This window comes from Neodiprion fabricii, chromosome 3, assembly GCF_021155785.1.
Source record: "Neodiprion fabricii isolate iyNeoFabr1 chromosome 3, iyNeoFabr1.1, whole genome shotgun sequence".
NCBI lineage: Eukaryota > Metazoa > Arthropoda > Insecta > Hymenoptera > Diprionidae > Neodiprion > Neodiprion fabricii.
In genome coordinates this window covers 1,911,919-1,925,496 of record NC_060241.1, presented here as the reverse complement: position 1 = coordinate 1,925,496, position 13,578 = coordinate 1,911,919, and the positions used below count along the sequence as shown (strand labels likewise).

Here is a 13,578-nt window from a genome sequence, read left to right as displayed (position 1 = left end):
CATTTTTTTTATATCTTTTTTAACGTACTCGCTTCTTTTTTCACCAATTAAAAATAATGATATCAATAATGTAAGTGGATCGAGGTGAGTAAAAATTTGTGTTTAGGCATTCGACAAAGCGATACACAAATATACTTATTCCATATAAAGCGGGATATAGGTATAATTTGATTATCAGTACATGTGAGTAATTATTGAAGATATTAGGCACCGAGTTTGCAAAGTGCTGGAGAATAACAGGTATAAGACAGAATACAGAAGAGGACTCGTAGCTTCAAAGATGGAACAAAATGTATAATTTATATATATATATATATATATATATATGATGATAATTATGGTTTTTGTATCAAAGAAATATTTATTATTCATAAGATTTCCATGATAGAAAGTCGGTGCCTATAATATACAATACAATATGCATTTTAGCCTTGACTGCACGCATCATTGACTCGAGGTAATTTTTTTTCCATTCCTTTTTCTTTCTTCTCTTAAATTGTCAATAAAAAGTGACAGGCGGTGTGATTTATGATACTATGAAAAAAAAATTTTTAAATTGCAACTTTGACTAATTTCTATACACCATATAGTAAGTAGGAAGAATACGAAATGTTTGGAATTGATTAAAGGTAAATTGTGATATTTAATTCAGAACGCAGAATACCACGATTCGTTAAAGTAGGTACATAATTGTTTTTTTTTTTTTTCTTTGATACGTACATTTTGATAATTGATTCAATTAAGTCTAAATTGAGATGAGTTTAAATGTTCTAAGCGATATTAGGGCATACGCAACGTAATTACGATTATAGTGCATCCGTGATATGGATACAATTTTGTGCTCCTGATTAATATTTATTCATAGGTAGGTATTACGTCTATCCGTAATAATTAATATAGCGGATTTGATTAAGAAGAAGTATCGGAAGGCAAAGAGTGGACGATCAATTATTTTTTTTTTTTTTGCTCGTGTCGCATAGTACGGTAATAAGTCACTTCAAAAAACTCGTCAGCTTGGAGTAGAAACCATTTAAAGACAGTTGTTATCCCAATTATCGTTATTACAGGCTGACAGTTACATACATACATACATGCATACATACATACATACATGCATACTTATAGTACATAAGTAATTCGCTTGTTGGTAGAACTCATTGTTAGTTGAATATCAATTATAGGCCGCTAATTGTAAAACAGTATAACGCGAAAAGCGGACACAGCTCTATGAATATTATTATTCTATTTATTCTAGATACATAGTTTTCATTCAATATGCGCTACTGATGACTTACAGTCATTTGTATGCAAAGAATCTGTCTTCTTAATGGCGAAATATAGAAAATCAAAGTGTATGAGCGAAATTTGCTGACAAGTGTTTAAGAATTAGAATATAGAAATACAAATGTTGTATAATTATAGGAGGTCGTTTTGTCGCTCGAATAATTCCTGCGCAATTTCAATTAGTAATGCTGTACGTGTAGTAGGCTAGAGACTAGAAGTTTGGTATATTCTCGTTTTCCGTAGTTTGTTTTCTTTCTTTTTTTTTTTTTAATTTTCGTTGTCGCTTCGTCTATATATATATATACACATTATACGTATAATCGTCGGTTAAAAAATATATTTCATTCGTTAATTGAATATTATTATTTATTTGTTTATTCATTTTCTGTTTCGATGTCGGTATTGGTCGATTTTCATCGCAATCCTATTAAATCATATCGCGTTGTAAGCTATGCAACTTTCATCGTGTAAGTCCTACGAGTGTTGATCATGTGACGATTAGAATGAAAGAAAAAATACAAAGCGAATAATTGAATTGTTAATGATAGTTGTGTCAAGCAATTGAAACACTGATGAAATTTATTACAGAAAATATGAATAAGATAACTCTAAGATCTAAAAATTTTATAGTACCTCGGATATCGATTCACGTATAACATTCAACAGATACTTTAGAATACGATATTAGAGCGAACAAAATTTTTTTATTTATTTTTGACGTGAATACTTCTTATTTTTTATTTATTTTTTTTTCACCAACAAGCGAATGCGTGCACATGCACCATCGATAGAGATTATTTTAATTTTTTTTTTTGTTTTTGATATATTTTTCAAAATTAATTTTTAAATAGATGTACAAGTATTTATCAAGGTATTTATAAAGTAGAAAGTTGTAATATATCACAATATCGTTTATATTTTATTTAGACCTCTCTCTTTTTGCCACAGTTAAACCCATGAAAACTGGATGATGTCCCTGATTAAAGACAGAGTTTTACTACCAATTTACCATCGGCGCGTAAAAGGTAACTGATTTACTTACCCTTTTCCATAGACATCGGAATAAATATATATTATTTACTTTCCAACGTGCAAATAGTTAATGCATGAACGCATTGATAAAATGTGTAATCTGAGAAAAATTGAATTTTTTGTTATTGTTATTATCATTATTATCATCATTACGAGATTAAAAATTGGTCAAGTAGGGCACGTAGCACGATATAAAAAACGCAGTGGAGTGCTGAGTTCAGCTACATAAAGCTGTAGAAAAAGTGATAGAACACGTTAAATTACGACAATAGTAGTAAATTGTATATAGTATGAAAGTGTAATTGAACTTTTGAAATCAGCAATACTTGGTAAAGATTCGTAGCTGATTAATCATTATTTATCTAATTATAAATATTTTATCGATTTACAGCTCACTGCGTGTCGAGCTACGTAAATGAAGATCTAATGGAAAAAAGCTGCTCTCAGGTTTGGGCTGATTTTTATATTTAAAGTGATAATAAGTATTGTAAATATTGACATACTTGCATATAAGTCGTTGTAATAATTTTGCCGTGATAGGCATTTTATTCACTGGCCAGCTAAAACCTGGACTCGAATTCGTTCGAACAGGTATGGTAAATATAATATAATTAAGCATACAGGTAACTAGCAAGAATCGTAATTTTAATGATACACGAAATTGTCACTAGAGACACGTCAGTCTTTCATGCAATAATGCAGTAACTAGAACAAAAAACAAACGAACTCTGGTTGCAACTAATAAGAACCAAGTGTGATGTTCGGTATTTATAATGCAAACGTAAAAACGTATCTTTAGCCGAAAAGCAGAATCATTAGTTCCTAAAGTACATGTACACAATGGTAAGAAAAAAGTCTTGGTGAAACACAGCTGAAGAAATTAGAGTCTCGTTTAAAAGCACACTAAATGTGTATATATTGACAGTAAAAAATCTGTAATCTCTCTAAACATATATTGCGCAATGATTAATTGCATAAATCGTTCATAGAATTGAACTAACGCAATTTAAGCAAAACACTGTCTACTTCATCGACAACGTTAACAGCAAAAAGCATCATGCATACATTGCTAAAAAAAAGGCTCGTTTAAGGCGTGGAATTGATTTTAGAAATATACTTTGTATTAATGAAATGTTTAAACTCCCCAGCTTTTTATCCCCTTTTATCGAACCTGACGTCAAACTTTGGTAAACGCTATCAGACTGCATATTTTTCACTCGACTGTTGAGAAATTTCACCTGAACCAGGGACGTTTTTTAGACCCAATTAATCGTTTCTTCATTTCAGATATCAACGCGCGACGGCAAAACGCCTTGCCGACAATTAAAACGTTCCGCTTAAGTCGGCGTTGTGTGAGTCTGCTGCTGCTGCTGCGGCGGAGAAGTGGTCGGAACACTGGGTCTGTAAAATCTATTTACCAGCTGCTTCAGACTTAGGATACTTCCGAGACCCGTTCCCGGTTCCATGTTTATGAAAGTGTCCAGATTATCCTTGCAGGCTGAGAAACGAAGTCAAGTGAGTATGTAAAGTTCAAAATCTGTCGATTCCAAGGCCACAAATTCTGATCAGTCTGAAAACTTACTTGGAGTAGAGATCGGAGGATATTCAGGAGGGGTTTTGATCCATGTGCCGTCTTCTCGTTTCATGTGGTGCCTATTGGAGGCGAAATGCTGCAGGTACGTCGCAGCAGGGACTAGTCTGAATCTCCTGTGGTACTCGGAGCGCAAAGCTTCGTCGGACCTGAACGTTTCCGTTGCGTATTTCCAGAAATGAGTCGGAAATGGAAGAGCGCTGTCTAGATCGTAGACCACCGCTCTGTCGTCAGGTGCGTAGATTAATATTGCGTGATAGTCCTGTAGAGTGAAAAGAAATAAAGTGGTGTAAAACGATGTCTTGCTATGAGTGATTGAAAAATTCCAGTATGGGCAGGAACCAATCGATCGGTTTTCACAGTCTAGAGACCTGACACAAGATCTGAAAATTTAGCCAACCATCCATCAAGACGACAATACTGACCCAAAGGACAAGCTGATCCTCATCCTTGCCAGCCTTCTGACGCCAGAGAGGAACGCTTCTCCCAGGATTGCTGATAAAAGCGACGTAGCAATGTTGCAATTCAGGGCCGTGCCTAGTGGCGACGTCCTGGCATAGCTTCCATACGTTTTCTTCGCTGAAATATGGAAAAGAGTTCATCTCGGTGTAAATAAAAGTGAGATGGGAAATAGAAGGCGAGAGAGAGAGAGAGATAGAAGTTGAAACACGAGCGGACCTCGACGAGGTGCCCGAAGTGTTCTGATTGAATAATTTATACAGTTTAGAAGTGATTAAAGCGAAAAAGCGTGAGCGTAATAACGGTGTACACAACAAAGGTCGCTACGTTGGATAAACTCGGCGCGATTCGAGGGATGATTTAGAAATAAAAAGTGGGATAAAAACTGCAAAAACATGCAAAGTATGTACATCGCGTGCGCGGCTGGTGTCGTGTCCGGGCCTGTTATCGCGGGGTGAATTATTAACGCCGATAAACCCGCGTAACTCTCCCGCATTAATACAAATCGGGTCGTTGTTGGGTTCGCGGGTTAATAACAATAACACGTCGCTTGAAACAGGCCGGGCGTCCAATGACGGGCTCGGAATTTTGGCGCGAGATAAAGAAGCGAACGCGATTGGTCGGTGGCAAGTCTCTTTAAAAATGGCGGCGTATCCTGGCAGGGCACGACCGCAAGAATCCCACAATCCGCGATATCGATCCCCGATACCTGTGCCGCAGTACGACACTGGTCGGTGAAAAGAAAATGAACGATAAAATGAGCAAGGAGGGTATCGAATTCGGCGGAAACTCACCAGTAGCAACTCGTGTGGACGCAGTCCGAGGCTTTGGTGAATAGCGGAACAAGAGGCTTCGTGTTTCCAGCACCACGCGATTCCGCAGCCATCCTCGAGTCTGTTTACACTCGATCAGCCGATATTGGTTCTACCTTCGATTTGATGTTCAATTGTTATTCGCGCTTGTCTGCTGTTCTGGTGATATTTCACCGCGTTATCGCCGCGTGATACTCTCACACTTCATGACACTTTTCATTCACCCCAATTTACGCAAAATTACTATCGTCACGCTTATTTTATCGGGAGTTTTCGCTCTTCGTAACGCTTTTTATTCACCGGTAATAAGCGGTTCTTGCGTCGTCTGCAAGCGAAAAACGGAGTGGCGAGAGCTCGGCAGCTACGATTTGCCTGTTGAGTGGGGATTTCGGGAAGGCTTTTTATGTATTTCTCTGCATCGGTATTCGCACATTCGCTTTACTGCGCAGGCCGCAGTTCTGATTTTTTTATTGCGACCTTCTTTTGTCATGCGGATTTCCCGCCGGTAGCGCCATCTCTCAACTCGATGCGAACAGATCCGCTTCTTTATTGGATGATAGCCTGACCTAACCTAACCTAATCTGACTCGGCTAAACCCCAAAGAAGATTAGATAGAAGGGCCAGAGGGAACGCTCAAAGAGGATTAAACCCGAAACTGATACTACTACCCATGAAATTTGCAGCTCTGTACCTAACTCTTTTCGATTCGTCGTAATTGCGGGTTAAAGTATCATCGAGCAGATATCACAATTTGGATCATGGCTCTGAGCGCTACGAAGGCGATCCTTCGCCACGGGAAAACGGCTTTATTTGTTTGCGATATGCAGGTGAAATTCGCCAAGGCTATATTCGAGTTCGATAAGATCGTCGCTAACTCTGCGAAGCTGGTAATTCGAGATTTAATTTTTTTTTAAATCATATTGAAGCTAGTAACATCATCTTAGTTCCTTAAAAAATCATTGTAAAATTAGAAAACTAGTAATTTTTCCCCAATGCTTAGTTACAATAACGATACTAACTTTAATTTCGTTTTTCTTTCTATCATCAAATCATTAGCGATCTGAAATTATCGTATCATTCTCATCTCCCAGGTGAACGGCATGCGCTTGTTGGATGTACCGATCATTGTTACCGAGCAGAATCCTAAGGCTTTAGGAAACACTGTTTCGGAACTGGATATAACAGGTGCAAAAGGACCGTTCGCAAAGACCAAGTTCAGCATGTACACTGAAGAAGTAAGGAGAATCTCGTTTATCCAGTTCTCCTAAAACTTGATATTATGATAAAGAATTCTCTTTAATCCTGTTCCCGTTCTTTTTGGAAGTTAAAATCTTAGTCAGTAAAATAGCGACGAATCACACAGTAGCATGTTGTCTGAATTCAGGTGCGCAAAGAACTTTCTACGCTCTGCTCAGGTAGTCCTCCAGAGTCGGTAGTTCTCATTGGGATCGAGGCCCATGTTTGCGTCGAGCAAACTGCACTGGATCTTACCGCCAATGGGTTCCAGGTCCACGCAGTGGCCGATTGCTGCTCGTCTCGCACGCAAGAGGACAGATTGCTTGCGATCGAGGTAATGAAAGTGCTTGACGCATAGGACACAACTTATTCAAACCACACCGAAAATTTGGTGTAAATAGTGAATAATATTTGTAATTGCGAATACTCTAGTGATTTACGCTGTTTCAATTCCTTACAGAGAATGAGGCAAGTCGGGTGTCAGATAGCAACTTCCGAAAGCGTACTCTTCAAACTATTGGGCGACTCCAAGCATGAAAAGTTTAAGGAACTGCAACGTCTCGTAAAAGAGCCTTCGGTTTACACGGGTTTAGTTCCATCGGCTAAAATTTAGTATCACAAATATTAACACTAGAATTTGTGAGTATCATATTTTTATTTCGAACTCTACTCGTAGTTAAATGAATTGGGGATATTAGTTTTTCTATCTATATTGTTAAACAGCGCTTATTATCATGTATAACTAAGTAAGATATCGGGAGTTAATTAATTTTAGGCTAATGAAAAGTGGATATTACCAATGCATCATGGTTTGCAAAACCGAGCATTAGACACAATATACTACATATTGAATCAATGTCTATGCAATTATTGATTCAGTTACGTTATGCAAAGACTTATAGGATAGAATAATATTGTTATTTTATACTCGTATATTATGCGATAATTTTACTTCGCTATGAAACAATGAAGTGTTATTATGATCATTGAAATAATAAAGTTTCTTCCATATATTTCTCTCGTCGACAAAGGGAAGAGAAAGTTATTCGCCCATTATGTGATCTGCTTGCATGGCTGCGTGTTCAGTTGCGGTGTTGAGGCGCTAAGCGGAGCGGAATTGCGGAAAGCAAAACCTGCAGCGAAGTAAAATTGGAAAACTGACATTTCCAAGCAGTGATGACATAATCCAAACACTCGCGATGGCTGAAATAAAAATAACACTTGTTTTTAGCCTCGAGTCGTGGCGCGTTGAAATTTTCTGTTCCAACGTGCCAGCCAACCGATCATACGACCTCACTTCTTCCCCCGGATTCTTCGAGCATCTTCGACGACGTTGGACGCGGCCACATGCATCATGGCGATCTGGTGACACGTTGGAAGAGCAAGCAAGCAGCGAACGGTACATTGCGGACACGTCATCGGTGGCAAGTGAGGCGCCGCCTTTCAGATGATCGGACGAATAAGCGTCAAGCCTTCAACTGCAGGCAATTATCTTTAGCCGAGAATGCTGCCGAGCCTCGTGTCAACGATGAATTGATAACAGTACAACAGTACAACGTGTGTAACCGTTGCCTTCCTCGTGTTACCATTGAACACTCGTCGCTGGCAGTAGTTTTCATTTCTGGTTGAACAGGTGCGTGCAGCGGAAATAAATAAGACTTAAAAAAATTTAACTATGATCCTTATTCGCTCGTTTATCAGTAGTAAACTTTAGTTACTTAACGTCACGTTCAGGCCTCGATTTATGTGGTTAAAAAAAAAACTGTAAAGATATATCAACAGCTGTTGTAATCAACGTTAGAATTCTGTTGAATTTTTACTACCTGCAATATTGATTAATTCAATCACTGGGGTTTGAAGATTGCCGGTATACAAAATGCGGGAATCAAAATTCACTTTGAATAGAAACCAATACTGAGCTTTCGAGTGGTGTGATTTTTTCCTAATATCTCATTTTCGATTTCATTTAGCATCTGTTTTAATTTTCAGCGAAAATGGATCTTCTTTACGGTCTTCGAGGAGCAATGGCAGAAAGCTCCGAGGATGCGACCATCGAAGACGAATTGCCGGACTTTGATCCAAGTTCGATACCAGATGTCAATCCGTCGCAGTTACCCTCGCCGGAGGAGCTATTGAAAATGCTCGATGGAATGACTGGTCTCAGTGATGAGGATAAAGAAAGTTTACGCGAAGAATTGACGAGGAATATCCAAGGCGGGAACAGTTTCGGACAGAATCTTCCTCCTCCTGCAGCTCCGTTCACGTCCCAGGCGCTCATGCTTCTCGCATTGCTCGCGGTGATCGCTCTGATATTTGGTAATCGCAATTTGCTGACTAAAGTGGTCGATTGTTGAATTTACACGCGCAAAATGCTGATTGGAATACCTACCTGGTCGCTTGAGCGATTCATTGAACCTTTGTTGACTCAGTATTTTTCCAGCTTGTCGAAATTGCGATAGTTTATAGTCGTGTAGCTTCTGCGAAGATTGGCGCTCGTGGTTATACGGGAGGAATTATTCTACTCGAATCTGTGCAAGATTTACAACGAATTTAACTCGTTTTATCTAATCTGATACCTTCGGAATTTTTTTTATTCAATTCTTGAGATAAAAATAATGTATCTGTGTTTCTAATCGCCGCAGTTCAACGTCAGGTGTACAGTCGCGTTTATCGGTGATTCGGAACTCGCCATATGCTTGAGAAATATTAGTTTAATATTTGAAAGATAGCGTTCTAAGCGAGTCTTGAAGTGAAATAGTAGTATTGTATTGAAGAAATGGCGGAGGAGATATTCAATAAGATTAAAGAAAGCGTCGACGACCTCAGTCCGGCCGTGCGGGATAAAATAAAGTCGATGTTAACAAAGTATCGCGAACTTGACGAGGATGGGAAAGCCGAGTTTATGGAAAACGCTAAAGAAGCGTTTAAGAATTCGGTGTCTAAATACACGTCTGGCAATTGGGCTTTTAAATTTTGGATGTTGATTCGATCCTATGCCATGATACTTGCTGCTATTATTTTTATCGCCACAATTTTCGGTACGGTGTAACAAGAGTGTCTGAAATCTACTACAAAATTAATTTTTAGTCATTTTGATTTTAATGAAATTGTACGATTTTTTTTCTTTTCAGCGTTCTTTGGATACAAGCTATACAAAAGTCTGACCGAGCGGGAGAAGAAACGAGAAGAGAAGAGGAAATTGAAGCAACAAAAGAAGAGGAAGTAGGAGTTTCATTAAAGTTGAATACCCTCCATTACGACCACTGCAATAAATTCATAAGCTAAGAGTGAAGTTGCACAAAAATCAAGTCGTAGTGATAGGAGGCATTATATATTAAGTTGACAGTCGGTTACGAACTGAGTGATATTCAAAGACCTTGAACGTTTTATAATAAATTGCCATATTTTATTGTATAATTTTTTATACCTATTAACGATGAAAAAGATTCAATGCCGTTTCCTTTCCTTGCCCACATTCCCAATTATAGCTCTATATTTCAATATAAATCTAATGATTTCACCTCAAATTTAGAATTCAAGAAATTTATTGAAAGCTGTGAGAATAGAAAAGTAAAATTTTAAGCATCTTATAGGATAACGTACGAAAATAAATAATTTCCGAGTAACTGAATACACAATTTAAGTGCCTATAGTGCCGAGAATAACTGCCAGATGGAGTGAGTACAAAGCCCGGGACGAACGATATTTGAAAATTCAAAATTTGCCGCCGATGCGACCAGTTGAATTCGTGGGAACGTATTTCACGCGTACTCTAATTTATTTTCGTACAAATTCAAAATATATTTTCTGTGTAATTACAAGATTAATATGAACGACATAGGCAATTAATTATAATTTCGATACAAAATTTTCATTTACTTGGTATTAATACGAATTAATGATTATTTTTAAGTGAGCCTGATGTATTATGAGTTAAAAATTAGTTGTCTCTGTGGTATTTCATCGAATTGTTTTGAATTTGAATTATGTTTCGCGCTTATTAATGCGTTGTTCGTTTGTTTTAAACAATTACCACGTGACCGGGCCGCCATATTGATAAAATTCTTCAGGCTCGTCGGTCACGTTAACGATATGTGTCGAGATAATTAGTCGTAATAGTTCTTGTTACGCGAGACGTTGTCTTTCGATTTTATGCAGAAAAGCTAGGCGCGTATCAAGCTTGCACGCAGATCATAAAATTATAGTAGAAAGAAAAGAAAACGTAGTCAATCGCGGTCGAAAAGTTTTTCTGTACGCCGCCGTGATTTGAGTACGTGACGAGGCATCGGTGAAGCCCGATTCCGATCCTAAATACGGAACATAACTCGCAGTATAACTATATCGATTACGTTTCCGATTTATTCCCAACCCGGTTCAGCTAGATGTGAATTTAGTTGTTGAATTTGTGCGGGGGACGCCGGTCGAAACAAGCGACGCTCTGTCACGTGACGTCATTTTCATAACGCGTTCGAGTCTGCCGGTCGCGTCGCGAGTTTCACCCGTCAACATCGCGATTTTAACCCGTTCTCGGTCCATTTCGTTCGGAAAAAGTGTGTGAAAAGTGAAAAGTGACTCTGCTCTATGTTTGGCTCGTAAAATCGAATCGATCGCGTGCTTATTTATGTAAAAAAATGCGATTGACTGGGTCGAGCTTTCTTCCTACGTCGCAGTCGGCCAAGTTTTTCGGAATCGGCAATCGAAGCCTGTTTACAGAGATGAAAGCTGCTTCTGGATCTTTCGGTGAGTCGAAAATACATTCGAGTTACCTAAAACAGTCGTTCAAGTAATTGTGAGCAATAAGCATCGTCACGATCGATAGCATTTGTTCGTTCAATCCGGTCACGCAAATGACCCTGGTCCAAACAAACGACGCTCTATCGTGTGTCGCCATTTTGATAACGCGTTCGTGCCTGCCGGTCGCGTCGCGAGTTTTCGCCGGTCAAAATCGCGAGTTTAACCCGTTTTCGGTCCATTTCGTTCGGAAAAAGTATGTGAAAAGTGACAAGTGACTCTGCTCTACGTTTGGCTGGTGAAATCGAATCGATCGCGTGCTTATTTACGTAGAAAAATGCGATTGACTGCGTCGAGCTTTCTTCCTACGTCGCAGTTGGCCAAGTTTTTCGGAATCAGCAATCGAAGCCTGTTTACAGAGATGAAAGCTGCTTCTGGATCTTTCGGTGAGTCGAAAATACATTCGAGTTACCTAAAACAGTCGTTCAAGTAATTGTGAACAATAAGCATCGTCACGATCGATAGCATTTGTTCGTTCGATCCGGTCACGCTAAGGACGCCGGTCCAAACAAGCAACGCTCCATCGCGTGTCGCCATTTTGATAACGTCGTTCAAGCCTGCCGGTCGCGTCGCGAGTTTTCGCCGGTCAAAATCGCGAGTTTAACCCGTTTTCGGTCCATTTCGTTCGGAAAAAGTATGTGAAAAGTGACAAGTGACTCTGCTCTACGTTTGGCTGGTGAAATCGAATCGATCGCGTGCTTATTTACGTAGAAAAATGCGATTGACTGCGTCGAGCTTTCTTTATACGTCGCAGCCGGTCAAGTTTATCGAAATCATCAATCGAAGCCTATTTACGGGGATCAAAGTTGCTTCTAGATCTTTCGGTGAGTCGGAAATACAGTCGAGTTACCTAAAGCAGTGATTGTAATTTTTAACAATAACCATCGTCGAGATCGATAGCATTTGTTCGTTCTATCCGGTCACGCTAAGGACGCCGGTCCAAACAAACGGCGCTCCATCGCGTGTCGCCATTTTGATAACGCCGTTCGAGCCTGCCGGTCGCGTCGCGAGTTTTCGCCGGTCAATATCGTGTATTTTAATTCGTTTTCGATCGATTTCGTTCGGAAAAAGTGTGTGAAAAGTGAAAAGTAACCCTGTGCTACGTTTGGATGGTAAAATCGAATCGATCGCGTGTTTATTTAGGTAGAAAAATTCGATCGATTGTGTCGATTTGTTCGTAGAGTGAAAATTCGGTCATCCAGTGGACGTTGTTGAAAACAATCGACGATCGAACCGTCACGTCGTTATTTCGTTAACCCGTTGCTCGTCGATAAAAGTGCGTGAAAAAAGTGGTGAAATCGAATGGTTATGAAAGTGAATTTGACAATACTCACGGATGTAAAGAATACCTACCGTTTAATCACAATTTGAAACAAAAGACTTCGTTTCTCGCTAATGAAAATCGTGCGTTTAAGACTAAGTAATTAGATTTCGGTCAGTTTCGTGAATTCCTGGTTCCGGTATCGCGGCTTATCGTTCACCATAACTTACGCCATGCGTCAACTTCCTTCATTCGGAGATATGGCTGTGCTGTCTTCATAGAGCAGTGCTGTACACCCTGCATGTAACGTGGATATATCGCAGAGCTGATTACACCGCATACGGTGAGTAGCTGCAAACTGTAATTACAATATACCTGTTTATATATGCTTCGTTTCATTCTTTCTCAACATTTCTTATTCACCGTTCTTTCCGTCGCGTGGCGAATACAGCGGTACCGTTTTAATTATTGTTACAGATTTGTAACGTACGTACAATTTTGTTCTGCGTAATTGCGTATATATTTATATTTATAAGGATTATTGGGGTCTTTTTTAGCTCGGGATTTTTACAATAAATCCTCCTGCACGGATTCTTTATCAAGCTATTATACATAGCATTATGATGCTACATATGACCGTCGAATTTTCATGACATATATACATGTAAATCAGGAGTGCGATAAAAATGAGTTAGGTACAGACTGATATCAAAAGTGGTCAAAAATAAAAAGAATCAAGCATTTTATCCGGTTAATTATTCTTAGATACCTCGTTTTTAATGTAAGATCGCGATATTATTATATAATTAAAGACCAGGGAGCAGGAGAAGCCTTAACAATAAATAATTTATCAATAAATGAACAAACTTTGCATACATCAATACTTTTTTTTTTTTTCTTTACGTAATCTGAAGTCACGCGTAATAATAAAATAACGGTGAAACGAAGATGTAGAATTGTTCAAATATTTTATTGTTCCATTTTTTCGTTTTTTTTTTTTTTTAATATATATTTTCTAGTATACATATAATATTCTATCGTATGTAAATACGTTGTAGAACAAGGACCTACTATATATTCATATCTGTATGAATATGTTTGTTTTGTTTGTT

The 13,578-nt window shown here is 38.5% G+C and overlaps 3 protein-coding genes and 1 long non-coding RNA gene across 5 annotated transcripts; 2 read left to right on the top strand and 2 right to left on the bottom strand.

Annotated features, from left to right (window-relative positions):
* Nucleotides 1–113: 113 nt before the first annotated feature.
* LOC124178352 (protein N-terminal glutamine amidohydrolase) lies at nucleotides 114–5,561 on the bottom strand. The gene is made up of 4 exons (XM_046561614.1): nucleotides 5,161–5,561; nucleotides 4,333–4,486; nucleotides 3,899–4,169; nucleotides 114–3,814 (listed from the first exon to the last, which is right to left on the bottom strand). The coding sequence occupies exons 1-4, from the start codon at nucleotides 5,250–5,252 to the stop codon at nucleotides 3,654–3,656; spliced, it is 678 nt and encodes a 225-aa protein (XP_046417570.1). The 5' UTR covers nucleotides 5,253–5,561; the 3' UTR covers nucleotides 114–3,653.
* Nucleotides 5,562–5,605: 44 nt separating this feature from the next.
* LOC124178353 (isochorismatase domain-containing protein 1-like) lies at nucleotides 5,606–7,390 on the top strand. The gene is made up of 4 exons (XM_046561615.1): nucleotides 5,606–6,065; nucleotides 6,270–6,413; nucleotides 6,563–6,748; nucleotides 6,875–7,390. Exons 1-4 carry the CDS (start codon nucleotides 5,937–5,939, stop codon nucleotides 7,025–7,027), a joined length of 612 nt encoding a protein of 203 aa, XP_046417571.1. The 5' UTR covers nucleotides 5,606–5,936; the 3' UTR covers nucleotides 7,028–7,390.
* On the bottom strand, nucleotides 7,123–7,848 carry LOC124178355. The gene is made up of 2 exons (XR_006869776.1): nucleotides 7,707–7,848; nucleotides 7,123–7,617 (listed from the first exon to the last, which is right to left on the bottom strand). It is a non-coding gene; the product is annotated as an uncharacterized LOC124178355 (long non-coding RNA).
* A 57-nt stretch (nucleotides 7,849–7,905) lies between these two features.
* On the top strand, nucleotides 7,906–9,828 carry LOC124178354. 2 transcript variants are annotated; one of them, XM_046561617.1, is made up of 3 exons: nucleotides 7,906–8,047; nucleotides 8,404–8,730; nucleotides 9,546–9,828. In XM_046561617.1, exons 2-3 carry the CDS (start codon nucleotides 8,409–8,411, stop codon nucleotides 9,638–9,640), a joined length of 417 nt encoding a protein of 138 aa, XP_046417573.1. In that variant the 5' UTR covers nucleotides 7,906–8,047; nucleotides 8,404–8,408; the 3' UTR covers nucleotides 9,641–9,828. The 2 variants fall into 2 exon arrangements, with proteins under 2 accessions (XP_046417573.1, XP_046417574.1); XM_046561618.1 differs by lacking the exons at nucleotides 7,906–8,047; nucleotides 8,404–8,730 and adding an exon at nucleotides 8,756–9,452.
* Nucleotides 9,829–13,578: the final 3,750 nt, after the last annotated feature.